The following is a 21,366-nucleotide window of genomic DNA, read 5'->3' on the forward strand; positions in this document are numbered from 1 at the left end:
TGCCATCTGTGCCACCTACCAGCTCTGTGCCCTGGAGACATTACTTTCCTTTCCTGGGCCTCCATTTTCTCATCTGTAAAATCGATCACTAATAATAGCTGCCCTGGAGGGTAATCACCAGGATTAATGGAGCCAGTGCATGTAAAGTTCTTGACAGTTGGCCTAGAACATAGGAAACACATAATAACTATTAGCAATGCTTTTGATGATTATTCATCAGGCTAGAGTTTTACCTTACAGTTGATTAAAGAAATAGCCCCCCTATGAAGCCTGCAGATTTCACAGGAAAGGCTGATAGTGAGGGAAATGGAGACTCGTCCTGGTTACAGAGAGCCTGTTTGCCGATGGAGTTCATCAGCTGTCTGGGATACTTTGTTCAGTGCTGTGAGGGTGGGAGCAGGGGCGCATTCTTGGGCATTGTTTCACATGGATCATGTTAACTAGATGCTAGGATTATAGCTCTGATTAATTCTTTTAGTTCAGTTAATGCGTCCTGGACTCTCTCCCAGACAGGCCTAGGGAGAGATTGAGAATTCAGCTTCTATACATCTCACATGAGTGTCTTCCTTGTTAATAGATGGGAATTCATAATATTCAAAGGCTTGCATTATGCCTTTCTCAAAGCAGTCAAAGCTGTAGCAATGAGCCACTTCTCAGACTGCCTTTGGAGATCCTGAGTGCTCTGGACACACCTGTTTGTCTTGGCAGGTGACATGTTTATCCACATGGATTCCTATTGTCACACAGGCTGCAGAAGGTATACTGTGGCTTTTGGCTTAATTATGTGTGGTTAAATGTAAGACTGAAAACCACATGGTTGATGAAGCCATTAAAAATGATTGTGGGAAGGTAATGTCAAGAAAAAGGTCAAGATAATGTCAATACATTTGAAAAAGCACATTAGGGGTCTGGGCATGGAGCTTAGTGGTTGAAAATTTGTGTAGCATACATGAGGCCCTGGGTTCAGTCCCCAATAACACATACACACACACACACACACACACGTTATGTTCACATTCCTGGCATTGACACTTAGTGGAAAAAGCACCTAAGGCAGCACATTTGGGTGGAATGTGATCCCCTTCTTTTTTAAAAGAAAAAAGTGTGCGTCTGTATGTGTGTATATGTTCAAAGGTATTTCTGTGTAGAACAGAACAACGGGGTATTTACATGCCAAAATGAATACAGCTGGAGAGTGGCTCATACAAGACATTTATTTGTCTATGTGTGTGCTTTTCTGCACATCCAGAATTGGAAATGAATGTGCATTTAATATGTATTGACTTACTTTTAATTTATCAAAAACAGTACTCCCTGATTGTACCTTCCCATGACTATCTCAAGCTCATTTTGCAATGAGTCATGGCATAAAAATAAATAAATGCATAGCTTCTTCTTTCCATTGGGGAGTAGCATGAGCAGTCTGTAGATGGATTCCTCAGAGAGCTGGCAGCCATGAGCTGAAGGGTGAGCAGCCCTACTCAAGAGTCAGTTCTCCGGAGGGAAAGAGGGTTGTGCTCTGGCACTGGAATATCTGCCTCTGACTACTGAGCTCCTGGTTCATTCAGTAATTAGAGGCTCAGTCCTACCTTGAGGTTTCTTTGAAATGATGGTGTTTCAAGGTCTGCCTTCCCCATTGGGCTTCAGTGTCTCATTCCCATGAATCAGTTCAGTGCAAGGACAGCCATAGTGCCTTCTCCATTCTCATGAAACCCAGTTTTATTGGCATTCTTCCTCTTTGCATAGAAAAGAGATGTTATAAGCACCCTGAGGAGAGTGTCAATCATTCCACATAGGACCAAAACCAGAGGCTGTCTTCCCAAAGACAACCTGCCAAAGATTTTAATAGCAGGCACTATTGTACAAACGAACCAGTGTATTGGCCTTACTTTTCACTTGTCAATTAATTGTTAAACCATCATTGCCCTGTCTGCTTTTTTAAAGTTTTTTTTAAACATTGCCTAACTTTTTTTTATGCCCCATCATAGTACCCAAACTGCTTTTTAAGATTATTTTTATCACAGCAACTGAGACTGAGTCAGCACAATCCGACCACCTCAGATTTTCCTGTGGCTTGGCATGCCGCTGTTATCGGGAGCAAAAGCTATAGGAAGAAAAATTACTTCGAAAAGACTGCTTCTACACTTCCCATGTACTTGGGTTTTTCCCAGCGATGGTAAACTCAGAAATTGCTGTGCACTCATCATTTTTTATTGCAAAATTCATTAAGCTGCCATGCTATTATCATCCCATCTTGTCAAGATGATACATTACAGAGTTCATTGCAAAACTTTAACAAGCAGGAGAAAGTACACCTCTCTCCCAAATACAGACCGGGAAAGCCTGTAGCAATTTTGCTTCTGCCTTTCTATTTTTTGCATAAAGGTCTGGGTCTTTGCAAAACTTCCGTCTGTGTGTAAGTCTGTCCTCCACGGATCATGTGGAGAGAGAGTCCCCTCATTTTGGCCCCGTGAGATGTCATGAGCTGCTTAGAAAGAACAGTCTCCACTCTTCTTTTGGACCTTTAGTCTTGGGCCTCCTGGAAAAACGACACATTAGCCTGAATTCCAGCAGACTTCCATGCACCATGGGAAACCTCCCCCAAACTGACGTCGGAGGATTGCGTTTCATATTTACCCTCCAGAGCTGTGTGTGCAGTGGGCCAGACATGTTCAGGCCTGCCAAGACGTGTGAGTTTGGCTTGGCTCTGTGTGTGCTTTTCTGGCCTCGCCTCTGGGTTCTGTGATAAACAGAGATCCTGCCTCCCGTGTGTGATGGGTTTGCCATTAGACTGAGCTGGAGTCACTTGGTAAATATGGAAAGTGAAGTAGCTTAGCTCCCAGATTTCCATGGCAACCCCTAGGACAAGTACAATATCCCCAGAATGATTCTGTGGCTTTCCTTTTTTAGTTGCAGTGATTTGGTTGCATGCTCATGTTTTTTCCACTCCTGATTTGTACAAAAAACAAAAATGCTGCCCACTCTCCCCAGTACTTTGGTTTCAAGGACATCAGTGGTCCCTGTTTGAAGCACCTGAAAAAATCAATCAATAAACCTCTTTGTGTGCCAGCAGAATAGATGTTGATTGCATGCGATTCTCTCATATTTACTATTTATCTTAAAACCGCCCGTGGAACTTTGGAACACACAGGCGAGGCACAGGAGTATGTGGGAAACGCTGACCTCACCGGTCACTGTAACAGATGCTGTGTGGCCAGACAACGCGCGCCTGCCCTTGAGTGGTTTGCATCTTTTGGGCCGAAGCCCTCAGGCATTTTTTCAGTCCAGAAAACACCCAGCACTTTACTGGTGCATGTGTATAGTCGTTTGGGGGATTTCATTGATCTTTTCTTGTTTCTGGACTCCCATTTCCTGTGACTGATACAAAGAGATATTCTTGATGACAAACAGGTTTGAGGATGGTGAGCTTCTCACTAGTGACTTTGACCCTTGAGGTGCGCCCCTGAGTCATGGGCATTCTTTGCCTTTTTGTTATGGTAAGTGGTCTCCATGTTCCTGATGATGTGACTGGTAACCGGTTGTGGTTTTTCTTTTGAAGTCCACTAGCCTATAATTTTTTTCCTGCAATAATGCAGTTGCCATCAGTCCCCCATATACCTTCTGATGAGCATGCCAGAGCTGGACCCAGTCATCAGTGACCCTCAGAGTCCAGCTTTGTTGTTCAAAGGATTTGGTTCATCTTTATTTAAAAGAAGTCTTCTAGGCTGCCCATTTGTGCATTTTTGCCAGGAGCAGGTACTCATTTGCCCATAGGACTCTCCTCTCCCCTAAAAAAAAAAAGAAAGAAAGAAAAAACCTCCTATTTTGAGGGATATTACTGAATCATTTTCTTAATTCATTCCAAATCCTTTAGAGTTTGTCTCAGTCTAGTTTACTATAACCACGAAGCGTTGGATTTACTTTTTGATTTTACTTTCTACTTCTTCTTTGGAATAATCCTGACCTTCCTTCTCACCTCAGTCAGGATGGTCAGCATTCCAGTGGAGGTGTCCATGGGTGTGGTCTCATTATGTGAGATCGTAGGTCATGAGACTTGCTCTATGGAGCTGTAGTTGTACTGACAGATCAGTACCAGGCTTTCGGATTTCCTCGTCAGATGACCTGTTGGGAAACACCAATAAAGAGCCTTCTCTCTTTTAGGCACATATGTGACAATCTTGACTGCAAAACCATGCAGTCTTAGGTACATTCTTATGTTTTCTTCTTAAAGAGCTTCTTTCCCTGGTCTTTTGTTTTTACTATTGTTTTGTTGTTGTAGGCTATGCATCTGTGAATAATCCTGGATATCTATTGACACATATACATCAAAGTAAAATCTTAAAAAGAACTTATTTCTTTTAAAAAGAAGGCTGTAAAAGAATCCCTCATTAAATGAAATACTAGAAGTCTTCAAGTTCAATTTGGTGTAACCAGCTGTCTTACTCTTTTGGCTTTTTGACTTTTATAATCCAGAAATGGCCAAGTTCTTATTTTCTACCCCATCTTCTTTCTCTAGCAGGTTTTATGGTACCGGGGATTGAATCCAGGGGTATTCTACCTCTGAGCTATACTCCCAGCCCTATTTTTTATTTTGAAATAGGGTCTTACTAAGTTTGCCCTGGTTAGCCTTGAACCTGCAATCCTTCTGTCTCAGCCTCCGAAGTACTGGGATTACAGGTGTGCAGCACCACGCTCAGCTTAACAGGTTTGTTTTAGATAACACTATATTCCATTTGATAGGGACTCTCTCTTTAGCTCATGAAGACACCCAGTCTATAATACTGTAACAGTTAAATTGTTCTTAAAAAATTATATCTAAATCCAGATAACTCTATAACTTTATATCTAAATCCAGATAACTTTATAACTTCAGATCATGTCTTATAAAAGTCAAGATTCTGATGAGATAGTTTGTAAAGCAAAACATCTTTATATAATACTTTTTTCAATTTTTGGTTTAGAAGTTTGTTTTAAGTTGCTTATAGTCCCTTGAAGAAGGTAGATATACAAATAAATGTGTACAAACTGATAAATACTCAAGTATATGTCTAAACAGAATACAAAAACAAAAATACTGGAGGTCTGCTAACTGTCTGGGGACTCTGTTATATAATAGGTTCTCAATAAATATTCTTTGAATAAATGAAAATTGAGAATATTTTTATGTCAAATATTCCTTGTGTGTAGTTATTTTAGGTTTATAGGCTTATAACCCTCTCTTGAACAAGTGAATACAGTCACAAGAGATATATGAGCTATATTTATTCTCTACTCCTTTCTAAGAAAGTAGTGCGTGTGTGTGTGCGTGTGTGTATGTGTGCGTGTGTCTGTCTGTCTGTCTGTCTGTCTGTCATTAGGGATTGAATTTATGGGTATATCCAAGCTACATCCCCAGCTCTATTTTATTTTTATTTTGAAACATGGTATTGCTAGGTTGATGAGAGTCTCACTACTTGCTGAAGCTGTCCTCGAACCTGCAATCCTCCTGTCTCAGCTTCCCAAGTACTGGGCTTACAAGCATGTGCCACCACACCTGGCTTTTTCTTAAGAATTTAGGCAGTTATGGAGGGGTTAGGCCGGTGCTGGGGCCAGCGAGGCCGGCATCGGAGCCTGCCGTGAGGCAAGGCCGGTACTAGGGCCTCTAGGCCAGGATAAGAGCCTGCCGAGGGGTTAGGCCGGTGCTGGGGCCAGCGAGGCCGGCAGCGGAGCCTGCCGTGAGGCAAGGACGCTATTGGGGCCTCCAAGGCCAGGATAAGAGCTTGCCGAGGGGTTAGGCCGGTGCTGGGGCCAACAAGGCCGGCAGCAGAGCCTGCCGTGAGGCATGACCAGTGCTGGGGCCTCCGAGGCCGGGACCGGAGCATGCCGAGGGGTTAGGCCGGTGCTGGGGCCAGCGAGGCCGGCATCGGAGCCTGCCGTGAGGCAAGGCCGGTACTGGGGCCTTCGAGGCCAGGATAAGAGCCTGCCGAGGGGTTAGGCCGGTGCTGGGACCAGCGAGGCCGGCATCAGAGTCTGCCTTGAGGCAAGGCCGGTACTGGGGCCTCTGAGGCCAGGATAAGAGCCTGTCAAGGGGTTAGGCCGGTGCTGGGGCCAGTGAGGCCGGCATCGGAGCCTGCCGTGAGGCATTACCAGTGTTGGGGCCTCCGAGGCCGGGATTGGAATCCTGCCAAGGGGTTAGACTGGTGCAGGGGCCAATGGCCAGCATCGGAGCCTGGCGTGAGGCAAGTTCACTCCTGCGGCCTCCAAGGTCGGGACCAAAGCCAGCTTAGGGGTTTGACCGGTTCAGGGGCCAGCGAGACCAGAACTGGGTCCTCCGATGAGGCAAGGCCGCTGCTTGAGCCAGCGAGGTCTGGATCAGTCCACTGAGTAACCAGGCCACTACTGGGACCATCAAGAGTGGGATTGGTACTTGCAACGCAGCATGCACAGAGAAATATCGCAGAAAATATAAATGAGACGCTTCTCTTAATCAGCAATAACTAGGAGGAAAAGGGCAACAGGAAGAGGTTGAGCTATAGAAAGGGCCCTATAGTGAAGCAACTAATGTGACCAATCAGAGGGTATGTAATACTGGAGGACGGAGCCTCTTTAAAACGCAGGAGGTACATAAACAAATGTATCAAAGTAAATCACCAAAGAAGTGTGGGATGGAGGGAGGGGGAGGGAATGGGATGGGGGGGGGCTGGAGGAGGGCTAATTGGATGATGTGTGCTTGTATATCCTCTCAAGTCTTGTACTCCAATGTGATTGATGTATGACTACAATGCACCAATTTAAAAAATAAATTAATTAAAAAATAAAAAAAATATTAAATAAAAAAAAAGAATTTAGGCAGTTATGTTGTGCAAACTTGACTCTTCAAGCTTCTCCAGCAAGAATGAATAAAATTATTTACCTCTCTTCTCATATAAAGTGGGAAATATCTCAAGCCAGAGACCACCGAAATGTCTTCTTCACTCTCCATCTCTACGTGGGGGTCTTGGGCTCTCAGTCTTTCAGAAATTGTGTCATGAATATTTCATGCAAAGGAAAATTTTACTTACAGTGATTCATATTAGTGGGTAGTGTATCCATTTTCTCAATGAGCCTCTAATTTTATAATTTGAGAATTGTTTCTCTTTTAGTAGTAAGTTCCCTGTTAACAGGCCTGGTTAGTCCTTGTGCTCAATGTAACTGTCATGATTTCTCTTTCTTGTGGTTGTTTCTGTTTGAAACTTAAGCCCTATAATTATGAATAGTTCTAAATCTCAGTAATCAACATAATAATCTACTCTTTTTCAAAATTTAGAGTTCAGGAATCTCCCAGTAACCTTGTAGAGTTTTTATCTTTTCCATGGGACGTTATACAGGACATTAAGAATTTGCCAAGATATTTAGGGATATTGAAATATGTTTCTGTGTGCATCTATATGTGTATTTAACTTGAATGTCATTTTATAAGTATAATTATTTTACAAATATGGCTTGTATAAAGGGAAAAGTGTCTCTTATTTCTTATTCCTTTATTGTCTAAAAAAAAAAAAAACCCTGGGTTTAAATGTTGATCTATAAATTGCCATGTCAATTATTCCTGTCTGTCTCTTAGGGATATGGTATACCTCTGACTTATGTCAAAAAGGCCCAGTAAGAATTCACCTACATTTATTTCTTGACAAGTGAAATAATTGCCAGAAACATCAGTCAATTTCAGTGTGGTCTATCTGTAATAGTTAGGGGAGAAGAAGGACATTCTAAATATATCATATTTTGCTACACCAGTGGTGCCTATGCCATTTAGTTAAATCATCCCCAAAATGTTTTCTTCATGTATGGTTCCAAGTTTTTAAAGATGAGAAGAAACAGAAAGTTCTTTTCTTTGAGCAGCATTCTGAAAGTTTACAAAACACATTCCTGCATGCGATCCCACTTGATCCTCATGACAGCTTCACGAGCTGTGCAAGGCAGTGCTTGTTATTCCCATTTCATAGATTCATTAATCAAGAATCTGAAATCAAATGGAAATTGCCTGAGGCCACGCAGGTGATCAAAGATGGATTCATGAAGAGAATTCAGGTTTTCTCTCTCCTGACTTGGTGATACTCTTCAAGCGTGAATATGACCACTTTGACCATGGACTTAGCACTTTGCTATATGCGGTCTACTACACAACCTCTTACAGCTACATATATAGAATTAACTTGGAGTTAACCACCAAATACATAGAGCTAGAGGCAACCCAGAAGACTGTGTCTGGGGTGGGGCCAGGAATGTAGACAGGCTGAGTCATAAGGAAGTTGATGGCCAGATAGTAGATGTTCTGTGGGGAGGTGCTAGAGAATTGGAGGTAGGACATGGCCTGGCAATGTTAGAGGTGGGAGTTTTAAATAAAAGGTGAATGCCATAGAAGCCAAGGGCGTTTCATTGAATGCAGGGTGTCTATGAAGGCTGATCTGTATTCTGACCATCCACTAGACAAAAGAAGGCACAGTTTATGGGGCAATGGCAGGACCACTCTTAGGGAAAAGGCTGGCTCATACTGAAGGGGAGATCTGTAAGGAAAGTGGTTTGTTCTAAATTTTGTGCCACCTGTTGATACCTTTGACTCTTCCTTTCCCACTCTTAATTCTTCCTGTGTCCCTTTTTAAAGCTTCAAAACTCTCAATTGTTGATGTATGTAGAAATAGACTGTCCCTGTGCAAAAATATTAATATGAGGCTTATGGCATTTTTTCCTCCAGAGGAACAAAGGAACAGCATGATCAACTCCAGTTTGGAATCTGTCTCTTCAAATGCAAACAGTGTCCTGAATTCCAGCAGCAGCTTACAGCCCAACCTGAACTCCAGCGACCCTGACCTGGATGTGGTCAAACCCACAAGGCCCAACTCACTGTAAGTATGATGTCCTCCCGCCCACCACATAAGGGCCTCAGCCATTGGCCAGAATTTGCCCTCTGTCTCTACCTGGCTTGGAACTGCGGTCCCATGAACATGATTGAAACCTTTTCCCTAAACTTGGTGCTTGGCTGGTGTGTTGTGGATCTTTCAAGCATCATCATTGCAAATGGCGATCACTACTCCTGACATACTGCTTCTTGGCCTTGGTGATCTTTGGTTTACCATCCTGCTGAGATGGCTTTGGTGATGGCTATTGCCTGTGCTGGCTGTTGGGCATGAGAATCAATTTATTTTAGCTTCACAAACATCCAAGGACTGTAGTGGCTCAATAGATGAGTAGCCAAGTCTGTCTTACTCATGTAATCTGAATTCCCCTTCCCCTGACCATGTCGAGAATGTTCAGTGCTACCTCTGTGCCTGCATCCATTAAGAAAGAGCTCCTAGTACCCTTTGTGTCTCCACAACCTCCGACCTTAGCATGACTGTGACCTCTCACCAGAGACTAGAAAAGAGAAGAGTCCCTTTTGCTTCGTTTTGGGTCATGAGCACTTATATTCTAGACCAGTAGTTTGGGGACTGGTTATCCAGTCCTAGTAGAAATTATTCTACTAGGGCTCAAAAGTTCTCTCGTGAGATTTTATCCCACATTGCTTAGCATGCTTCTTCAGAGCACCCCATAAATCTTGTCAGCTCAAGCCTTTGCAGAAAGAATGTGAGGCCATGACCAGAACAGCTGGACTCGCTGGTTACAGCTGTTTAAGAGTCAGGAAACAGAGTTGACTTTGCCTTTCTCTAGTGAAAATAGTTTGAGGCTTATCCACAGACTGTCTTTGGGCAGTTTTTTCCCTTGTGAGACACCAGCATGAGGATGAGATACCAGATGTCAGCAGCCTTTTCCTGACCCTCTGCAGGCTGTGGTCCCAGGGTAGCATCCTGCAGCTCCATCTCCTTATATGTACAGACCTGCAAAATGGGTCCGATCAGTTTTGCATTGGAAGAGCTTAAGGGATAGTAAATGCTTGGGAGGAAAAATAACCCCAAAGTGGACTTAACAGTTACTTATAATGAAAAAGTAATTACAGTGTAAGATGAAATCAAACTGAGAAAATCAGGTTTTTTTTTAGTTGTTGGCAGCTTTCTGTCATATGGACATTTGAGAAGTTTAATTACTGGGCCATTTTGGTAGATTGTATATTTGTTCACCAAGTTATGTACCAGTGCCTCAAGAGTTTAAAATAATTGGATTTATCTAGCTTATAGGCAATGAATCTCTTCTGGTTCTCCATGGCTGGGCTTGCCTATAGGAGCCTCCTGGCCTTGCTATGTACTTTTATGGTCTCCTATATGTGTCTTCCTAGACTTTCAGGAGACTATCTTTCCTTCTTCCTCCTTATTCCTTCTTTCTTTCTCCTCCTCTTGCCCTTCCTCCTCTTTCTTCTCTTATTCCTTTCCTAACTGCACCTCCTCTTCTTCTTTAGTTTAGGTATCTGTACCTAGAAATTGCTAGTTATTTATTGTTCAGCATGAGTAAAGTTGAACTTCTGGCCCAGGTTGCTTAACACCCTGACTTTTGCCAACCAATACCAACTAGTGGTCTTTAATCTTTGTTTTTAGCGGCCGGTAGCTGTGGGCCCCTGAGTCACTGCTGAGTACAGTGTGTACCAAGAGGTTATTTAGGCAGCTAAGTGAAAGGGTGAATGTGTCTTTTAAACAGGTCCTGGGGGAAGAGCCTTGGGGTCTTTTATTATTTTAGGTTTCTGCATCTGATTTGTTCTTTTTTATAACATACTAGAGATCACTTTACCCACTTTATATCATTCAGGTGGGTCATTCCCTCATGATAAGGTTTTGGGTGCTTTCCCAGGATGGAAGAGTGATACCAGGAAGAGTTCTACATTTTTGTCTTTGAAGGAGGATGGGAGGAAAGCATGTGGGTGTGTTTCCAGCAGGACTGAGGTCCCCAAGCTGAGCAAGTCTCTGACTTGTGCCTGTGAGTCCCTGGGTCAGGGAAGGCCGCCCTTAAGGAAGAAGAAGCAGTATTCACGCCCATACCAGTCCTAGCATTCCCTCATCCCTGAGTGAGGGCCAGGCCAGAGCTCAGAGGCTCCATAAACAGTTTCACCAGCTGTTCATCAAACCCAAGGCATGTCCCTGGGCTCATGCCTTCCCATTTTTCTCTGCCTGGCATTTGCCTGGATGGACCATAAATGGAGGAAGTTAGACAGTCCTCGCAAATGGAAGCCACAGTATTTTACCTGAGTAAATTAATTCTGAGAAGTTCATCTACTTACTGTGCCTGGTTAGTCACAGCCACCAAGATCTCAGTCCCTTCTCTCCCTCCATCATTATGCAGGTTTTGAGGTCGTTTTCACATACTTTTATTGGTGCATTGTAATCTCACGTCATAATGTAGTTCAGAGTGTTAGGGGTATGTGCACGCAGCATCACTGTGCAGTTTCAGCTGTACATAACTACTTGTATGGGAACGCTTGACGCAGATAGAAACAATAAAGGTGGGGCAGAGCATTACCATTAGTTTGACTATTAATTATAGGCATAAAGTAGGGATCCAGTCACTAGGAAATTATCTGTTCTTTTTACTTCATTTACTTTTTTCACTATTTTTCATATTGAACTCGATGTTCATCGTGACCACATAGAAATCATAATAAAAGAAACTTGTTTGCCATTCAGTGTACTCTGGCACCTAGCATTTTACATTTTGTGGCATCATCAGTAAATCTTTCCTAGTTCTTCCAAGGATGTTGGGGCCCTCTTGTTTGCATGAGCATAAAGCTAATGGGGCATCAGAATTAGAGTTGCTGCCATACTTCCCATGCCAGGGCAAGGCTGCAGTGTTTAAATCTTTGGCAGGTTCTTAGCTAGACTCCTGGAATAGCCATCTCTCCCAGGATCAAAGGTCAGTTGGTAAACAGAACCAAAGTTCAGCTGCTCTGAATTGTCAGCAAGTCTTGCTGAACGTATTTTGTGCCCAGATTTGTGCTGAGATACCTATAATAAATTAGAAAAAGAGATTTTCTTTTCTCTTTGAGTTTACAGTTTGACACAGGAGAAAAGACAGGTGGCATATGACAATACTAAATGGGATACTGGTAGCTCTAAATGTGTTTTGAGTTCTTTTCTCTTTGAGTTTACAGTTTGACATAGGAGAAAAGACAGGTGGCATATGACAATACTAAATGAGATACTGGTAGCTCTAAATGTGTTTTGAGTTCAATATTAACTCAATATCTGTGAGCACATGAACCAGGTCAGAGTATTGGGAAAGGTAAGGTAGAAATGTGAGGTGGGTGTTAGGGAAAATTTAGATGAGTGTTTCTGGAGCATTCCAGGTAGGGGAAGCAAGGGATTAGAGATCTTCCAGGATGGATAAATACAGCCTACAGACATGCATATTAGAAGAGAGGTGCTATAGTTTCTCCCCTATCACTGTCAGTCAACAAACAACAAATCCAAAACTTGAACCGATCTTTAAAACCGGGAAGCTTCATATAAAAATACAGACTTTCACACCAGGCGTGATGGTGCGTGACTATAATCCAGATACTTGAGAGGCTGAGACAGGAGGATTGCAGGTTTGAGCAACTTAGTGAGACCCTGTTTAAAAAAAAAATGAAAAGGGCAAAAAGTATAACTCAGAGGTAGAGTGCTCTGGGGTTCAATCTCCAGTATCAAAATAATCATCATCATCATCATCATCATCATTATCATCATCATCATATAGATTTCATGCTAGCACATTCAAAGCAAAAACATGAATCTAGATGCAGACCTTATACCTTTTACCAAAATTAACTGCAAATGGATCATAGATTCAATCCAAAATGCAAAACTATATAACTTCCAGAAGATAACATATGAGAAAACCCAGATGGGACTTTTAAGATACAATATCTTAAAGCATAATCTGTGAAAGAAAAGTTAAGTTGCAGTTAAACTAAAAGCATCTGCCCAGTGAAAGACACTGTTAAGATAATGAAAAGATAAACCACAGATTAAGAGAAAATATTTGCAAAACACATGTCTAATAAAGGATGAGTATCCAAAATATACCAAGAACTCTTAATACTTATTAATAAGTAAATAAACAACATAAAATATGAGCAAGAAATCTGAACTGTACCTTACCAAAGACATTCAGAAGGCAAATAAGTGGATGAAAAGATGTGCCTCATTATATATTTCCAGGGAAATAAAAATTAAAACAAGAGATACCACCACACACCTCCTGTTAGAATGGCCCAAATCCTGGAACACTGACACCATCAAATGTTGGCAAGGCTGTGGAGCAGGAGGAACTCTCAGTTGTTACTCTCAATACAAAGCGGTGCATTCACTTTCGCATTTTCTTACAAAATTTAAACATACTCTTACCATACCATCTAGCATGCCCCCTGGTATTTACCCAAATGAGTCGAAAAAAGGTCCACATGCAAACATGTCCATGAATTGTTTTTAGCCGCTTTATTCCTAAATTGCCAGAATTTGGAAGCAATCCAGATGTCCGTCAGTAGGTATGAGTGGATAAACTGTGGTAGATTCAGACAGTAAAATATTATCAGCCATAAAAAGAAATGAACTATCAAGCCATGAAAAAACATGAAGGAACCTTAAATGCATACAGGTAAATGAAAGAAAAAAATGTAGTATGGAAAGACTACAAGAAGGCATGCTACCAACTATGTGACTTTGTGGAAAAAAAAAAAAAAAAAACGTTAAGCTGTGGAGTCAGTAAAAAGATCAGTGGTTGCCAAGGATTCTGAGGGAGGGGAAGAGGGATGGGGATTTAGGGCGCAGGGCATTTTTAGGGCAGTGAAACTTTTTTTGTGTGTGTGAGTTGAAGAACGATGTTTATTTTTTTATTTTTTTAACAATTTTTTTATTGAACATAAATAGTATACATTTAAACTATATTTGGTGCCCTCTCCCCCCCGCCCCCGTTTTCCCTTCCCCCCTCCCACCAATGGTTGTCCAGGTTAACCATGTCATATTCATAATTTTACACATATTCAGATGTAGACCCTCATTAATCAAGATCAGCCTTCCTCCTCTCCTATCTTTCCATTCAAACTTTGCTGATATTACCCCTCCATTATCTGGAGTCCACAGTGAAACTTTTCTGCATGGTGGTGTAATAGTAGATACAAACCATTATGCATTTGTCAAAACAAATAAAACCCATAGGACAAAAAAAGAGACTCCTCAGTAAACTATCATCTTTAGTTAATAATAATGCAGTAGTATTGTTTCATCAGTTGTAACAATGTATGAAAGGTCTTTCACACAAATGAATGATAGCAATAATTGAGGAAATTGTGTGAGGGAGAGGAGGTATGTGGAAACGTATTCTGTGTAATTTGTCTAAACCTACAACTGCTCTTAAAAGTAAAGCCTAGTAAAACTTCTTTAAAATCTAGATTTCCAGATTCTTTTAAAGAGCCAGAAGATTCTGCCACATGAAACCCATGTGTTACTTGGTAGGAGATGATGCTATCCAGTTCCTAAGTTCTCACGTGGGCCTGCTTCACTCCTGTAGATTGTCTGCCTGTAGACCTATGATAGATTAAATAAGGGCCAGGATCTTTGTTATCCCTTCCAGTAAGAGCTGGAACCCTTGAATCTAGCTAGTCCTTGTGACAACACCTTGCACCTTCTTCTCTCATCCTCTTGGAACCCAGCCACTGTGTACAAAAGCTGGGTTTAGCCTCTTTGGGATGAAAGACCCTTGGATAGAAAAGCCAGCTGTCCCTGTCAGGCCCTGTACCTAAACGCAGATGCATGAGTTAGTCCAGACAAGACCCACAGAAAAACTATACAATCAGTCCACAGACTCATGCTAAGTAATACGTCAAGGCTGCTTGCGGTGGTTTAATACGCAGCAATAGTTAAGTAACACAGGCCTACGCTTTTTGTGACCTCAGAGTCATAGGCAACTGCCTCAGGCTGGCTCTGAGCTGCCGCTGGGGTGAGGCAGAGAGGTGTGGAAAGTTCTCACTGTAGCAGAGTGCCATGTGGAGATTAGCCTCGCAGTTTTCAGAATCTTCTTTGAAAGAAAATGACTCATAACTGAGATTCTAAGAAATTAAGAAACAAAACAAAATCCCTAGTTAATGGCTGAGGCAAACAAAAAGATGGCTCACACATTGGACTGGAAAGCAGGGAACCCTAGGGTTTAATCCTAACAGCAACACAGACTGGCTGATAACATCAGTCCTTGGCCTGAACACACCCAGTCCCTACTCCCTGGGGTGGAAGAAGCGGGGGCTGAGCCACCTCCAAGAATGGCCGCTGTTCAATGGATGCTTACGGCAGGCTCCAGAAACGAAAGTCCCCCTCTCCTGCCACAATAACCATAGAGTTGACGTCATGCCAGCTCCTTTCTGTAAGATCTGATTTCTTGAGGAGGAAGTAAACACATGCTGAAAAAGACGTCAAGGGATGTCCCGCCAGAGACACATGTTGCAGTAATTCCCCCAGATTCTAAACTTCTAGGTGGATGTGCTCTTCATACAGCTGCGGTGAAGAGAAGGCTGGGGAGGGGGAGCCGTCCACCAGCTGTCCCTGCCGCAGTGGTCCCCCCTCAAAAAATAACTGCTCAGTAGCATTGTAAATAAAACTCATGTTTCTCGTTCTTGCCGCATAACACATACGCATATGCACGTGCATTTCTGTATTACTTCTGGTGACTTAAAAGACATGCGCATGCCAAGCACTTGTGGATTCCTCCACAGTGGACAGTCCTTTCCTGTCTCAGTGGCCAGCAAGCGGTAGGCGTGCAGCTGTGGAATCCAGAGGATAAACAGGCCTGCTTCCAGGCAGAGTTGTTTCTCTCAAGCACCCCTGGCTCCTTCTCAGTGTAATTCAGCTGCTCTCTGATGACATTGGGAGAAACTTGCCTAGAAAGATGTCTAAATTTTTACTTACTAATTCATATATTTGGTCAACATTAATTCAGCAAATATCAATTCAATACCTACTAGGCGCCGTGTGTTATTCTGGGTACTCAATATATAGTAATTAAAAATATTAGAGGGGCCAGGGTGTAGGCTTAATCTTGAACACCAAAAAAAAGTTTCTGCCTCCTTCCTTCCTTCCTTCCTTTGTTCCTCCCTTCCTTCCTTTGTTCCTCCCTTCCTTTGTTCCTTCCTTCCTTCGTTCCTTCCTTCTTTCTTTTCTTCTTTCCTTTCTCTTGGTACTAAAGATTCAACCTAGGGATGCTCTATCACTGAGCAACGTCCCAGCCCTGTTTTCAGGGTTTATTTTGAGATAGGGTCTCACTGAGTTGGCCAGGCTGGCCTCAAACTTGTGATCTTCCTTCCTCGCCCTCCCCAGTAGCTGGGGTTGCAGGTGTGTGTGCTGCCGCTGCGCCCAGCTGCTCTCATGGGTTTGTATTCTAGTGAGTTCAGAAGAAAAACCTGTGTCTGACATAGTCGATGATGATAAGTTCTGTGGAGTAAACTAATGCAGAGTGAAAGAGGGAGGCGTGGAGGGGAAGGGAAAGTGACTTCAGTTCTCTCCACCCCCGCTTCCTCCTCTGAAGATGAGGTCATACTTTCTTCAGAAAGGTGGTGTGGAGATTCAGTGGGACCTGTGTATCTCAAATGTCTAGCACTATGAGTGACAGTTATTAATATTATTTTGGAGAGCTCCCGCCACACATTATCTGTTCTCTTTCTCTACTCTCTTGGCCTTGGCATGTACTTTTATTTGCAGGAAAATGTCCATTCTTCTCCTTACCTTCCCCACCTGCTCCCTATAGATGTGAGACTGGAGTTGTCTGTCAGTCCTCCCTTGAGCTGTCAAGGCAGAGAACTGCTACTGTAGAAGCAGGTGCTGCCCACCTTGATCCAAAACACACCTATTCCTGCAAAATTTGGAAACCTTCAAATTCCACAGGATACCTGATGGGCCATGTGCATAGCTATTCTTTATTGAGGCCAAATGAGCCACAAAATGAATAATATGTACTAGACAAGTGACCATGGATGTCATTTTTTTACAAAAAATTAATAATTTTATCATCCCCATCACTATGGTATGCCAAAGGAGTTACACCCAAACAGGCAACTATGATTTTACTAGAATTGTCTTGTCCTTCTTTGGGACGAAGGCATTGACGTTTGCCTCTGTGATTGGATAAGCTTTCTGAAGGAAGGATCTTCCTTGAAGATTGAGCATTTTCTTCTTACCACCTGCTAACAAAAGGTCTTTTCAGACCCTTTCACCTGCAAACCTGGGCAAAACTTGAAGGCGTAAACATTTCCCCTAGAAATCATTTGCCTCTTCCTGCTGCTCCCTCATTCCCCTGGTGAGGAAGCTTACTGGTTCTCTGTTGTTTCTCAGATGTGCCCCAAACACTCCATCATCCCCTCTACAGCTCCCCAGGGAAAGTCCCCTTGCCACTTCAGTGATTGGATTTGGTGCTCCGATCCCTTTTTCTGAGTGGCTTCATGTCACCGTTTCTTTTTCCCTGAGTGGTGAGTGAGAAGCCCTGCCAAGCTAGCAGAACTTCACTTGGTAGAGGGTGGAGATGCTTGCCTGGTGACCCACCTGATTTTTATCATATAGAAATGTTTGTTTATTAGCCATTATTCATCTTTTACGTTTAAAAACCGAGGGATCTCCCACGCACCATTTCTTTCCCAAGCACCAGGGGGGTCAGTGGCACTTGGATCTCTACAACCTGGTAATAGAAGAGGTGCCAAAGGGACCAGGTGGGCACTGTCAGGATGCCTGGCCACATCCCCGTTTTCCAAGTGCATGAACTCTCACAAGGAAAAATATTTTCCCTCACATGAATTGTTCTTTTCTCCTTTACAAGTAAAATTATATAAAGGGTCTGTGTTTTTTTCTATAAATTTATTAATCTTACTAAGTAATTGAAAACAATTCCTTAAATTTGCCGTGGCATACAGTACATGTTTAAAACTTTGAGGTTTAATTAAGGCATGAATGAATGAATGAATTGCATCCTGAATTTAGCTGCCCTCAAATGCCTTATGGCACTCTATATGTGTATGTAGGTGTTAGGCATTTTAAGTCATTGAAATTGTCAGTAGACTCTTTAGGGAAGAAAATAGGCTTAAATTTTGCATGGCTTTCAGCACTATTATGCCTGTGAGGGGACTTTGAAAGAACTCTGAAGTGCTATTTTTCTCACTTAGGGTTAATTTGGAATTGTTTCTCCCACTGTGTATATGATCTGGAGGATCTTACTGGGAGATTCAAATTCTAAATTGGGTAAATTAAAATTACATTAGAGTTAAAGTACTGCTTTTTAAACCTTTTAGTGAGTCTGGGAGGCCGATGCTAACTTAGCAAGGGAAGCATTTCTAGTTGGAAGCAGCCTCAGGGTTGTCTTTATCATTTTAACCCTTCCTGAATGAAGGGTCTGGAAAGCCCAGGTGACCTAGGAAACGAAGACAGTAGGGGGCTTCACAGAGCTCTGGCGCCAGCCTTTGAAATCAGCCATGGCATATGGAGCTGAGCAGGGATGGGTCTGCTTTTCAGAGGCACCCAGTCACTCACCAGTGCTGCACTTTCAGACTCCCAAGGAAGCCAGCTGCTTTGCAAGTACAGGCCTTTTGGTTCCAAGTCAAGAGAGGGGAGGATGTGCCAATCAGGCTAGCCGGTATTTTTATTGAGCACCTGCTGTGTGTGTGTGTAACAGTCACAGGATTAGATCAAGACACTACTATCTACAGACTAGCTCTCAAGTGTATAGGAGACTGGATATGGTGGAGCTGCATCAACATGGACAAAAATTTAAGATTTTTTAATCAGAGTTTCCCAAACTGATGCAGGACGGGGTGCCGTAATTAAGGCAAGAGCAGAGTGAAAGCTGAATTGGACGGCATTCGGTAGGTGCTTGACTAGAGAGGCTGAGCCTTAGTTCTGCCATTTCCTAACTGTGTAAATTTGGTCAAGTCATTTGCACTCTCAGAGTAATTGGTAATAAAATCAATTTTGTGACTTGATAGCAATAATACACACTTGCAAGGCTGTGTTCAGGGTAGCAGAGATAATGCCATTATAATACTGAGTATATGGCCTGATTCAGAGGAAGCAGTCAATAAACATCGGTTGCCACTGTGAGTCATGTGATAATGACATTTTGGTTGATAACAGTAGACCACAAATATATGAGAGTGGTTCTATAATATTATCACCTAGTGATGTCCTTTCTGTCTTAACTTATGTAATTACACACAGTGAAATCGCCTCCTGCTGCATTTCTTTTTTTTTTTTTTTTTTTCCTTTGTGGAACTGAGGATTGAACCCAGGGGCTCCATCACCCTCGGCCCTATCTTTTTTATTCTCTATTTTGTTGTGGACGGCCTCACTAAGTAGCTGAAGCTGGCCACAAACCTATGTGCCACCACTCCCAGCTCCCATGCTGCATTTCTTGGAACTTTATTCATGTTAATAGCCACATGACATTTTTATTACCTTATCATCTGTTCTGAAACTGTCCCCACCAATAAACAAACCTTCCCCAGTGTTGATCTCTTTCGGTAGTGGCAGTAAATAGACACTGTATTTTTTTTTTTTTGTTTGATCCTGATGTGATGCAAAGCAACCCAGATTAAATGCATTGAGATTATAGTTTTAAAAATGAATTAAGATACCTAAAACTGAATTAACTACAAATAATAAAATACACTGAAATCAATAGAAGCATCACTTTACAAGACAGGCTTCAAGCTGTTTGCACTGAGTCCACAGGCTGAGTATTTACCCCCGGAGCCTTGTCCAGCCACCCTATTGTTTCCCCTTTGGGTGGCGCCAACTGGAAAACACTAATTAGGCTGGAAACTAATTGCAATCTGAGTCTTCACTGGGGAATAATTTAGCCTCAGGAATTCCTCTGCAGCCTGTGCCTCTGTGTTAATTTGACTGCCATTATGGCAAAAAGGAAAACAATTTCTGAAACAAAGTCATTCTGAAATTCAGCCTCTTATTACTGCATTTGCTCTATCTAATTCTCTCCCTATGTCTATCAACTTCCTTCTCAAAGAAGCATCGTGTTTCTCAGCAGGACATTGCTTCAGTGTTTCTTCTGATTTTTTTTTTGTTTGTTTTTTTTTTTTTTTTTTTTTTTTACAAATCGAAGACAGCTGGTGATGGAGCTCTTGCATGCCCATTGTCAAAAATGCTCAAAAAAGAGATGGTAGCAGCTTTCAGGATAACCCACTTACCCCTCATTCATTGTTCTAAGCAGAAGAAGCCGCATCTTCAGGGCAAAAGCAACGAGTTGATATTGTCCACAAATAAAGGCAAAAATATCCATGCAAAGATAGGGTATTCGCATCCTAAGGAGAAACATCAGCATAATCAAAGTAGCATAAATCAAGGCGGGTGTATTTTTCAAAGGTTTGGTGCAAGGGAATCATGCGAGATAGAACAGTACGCTAGGGATAGTAGCTGCCAACCAATTTGCCTTTAGGGTGAAGAGACATGAGTAGACAATGGTACCAGAACCTAGAGGCGAGGAGGATTGCAAAGGCAGAGTGGAGAAAGTATCTGGAAAGCCAAGTGACGCTGTCCTGCACAGTCAAAGTAGAAACAACAGAAGAACCATCAATAAAGGACTGGCCAAAGAAGTCACAGAGTAGAGTACCAGCCAAGACTGTGGAGGAAGGAGGCAGTTCTCTATGCTGGTAAGGCAGCAACCTTCAAAGCCACATTAAGGAGGAAAAGAAGTGCAGGACAGTGCCCAGCTGTGGTTCTCAAGCAAAACTGCACATTAGCGTTACCGGTGCAACCTTGAATTAAAAAAAATACTAGCACGTGTGGCCTCAGTTAATTGATCTGGGATGAGCTCTGCACTTTTATATGGTTTTTAAGCTTCTCAAGTGATTTTAATATGCAGCTAGATTTTAAAATGTGGATATTATATAATACTACTTATATAAGAATCCAGGAGTGTAGATTGAGACAAGTATGTGTCCAAGTGTGGAATATCTGAGAAGATAGGGAGGATTAATCTTCATTTGCCTCTGATGGAAGGAGAGGCTTTCATTTCAACACTACCCCTTTGTCCTGTGCTACATTGATTATTCATCTTCAGAAACTCAATTAAAAATAGATTTGCAGCCATACGTGCTGAATCGGGCCTCTAATTCCAGTACCTAGGAGGCTGAGACAGGAGGAGCCCAGTTTCGAGGCTGGCTTCAGCAACTCAGTGAGGCCCTCGGCAACTAAATGAGAGCGTATTTCAAAATAAAATAATGCTAGGGGTATAGCTCAGAGGTAGAGCACCCCTGGCACCAATCCCTAGTAACACACATACACACACAGATTTTCTTAATTTTGAAATCACCATTCATTCCTTCTCTATAAGGTATGGAGTATGTCTGTGAGAAGGGGGTTTTATTAACATTTTGAATCCATCATATTCTTCATAGCTGCGGATCTGAGTAAGATGTTTGATGGAGAAGCAAGGCCTGTACCAAGGAGGCATTGCTTTTACTGT

At 42.4% G+C, this 21,366-nt stretch overlaps 1 protein-coding gene across 3 annotated transcripts in view; it reads left to right on the forward strand.

Moving 5' to 3' along the window:
* Positions 1-21,366, forward strand: part of ARHGAP26 (Rho GTPase activating protein 26) — a gene marked incomplete at both ends in the record, with an annotated part of 441,415 nt that overhangs the window by 356,443 nt on the left and 63,606 nt on the right. For all 3 annotated transcript variants that reach the window (XM_080697772.1, XM_080697773.1, XM_080697774.1), the window contains one exon: positions 8,714-8,864. In XM_080697772.1, coding sequence (XP_080553898.1) covers positions 8,714-8,864 — 151 coding nt within the window. The remainder of the gene's footprint in view (positions 1-8,713; positions 8,865-21,366) is intronic.

Source organism: Muscardinus avellanarius (genome assembly GCF_963383645.1).
Source record: "Muscardinus avellanarius genome assembly, chromosome: 1".
Classification (NCBI taxonomy): domain Eukaryota; kingdom Metazoa; phylum Chordata; class Mammalia; order Rodentia; family Gliridae; genus Muscardinus; species Muscardinus avellanarius.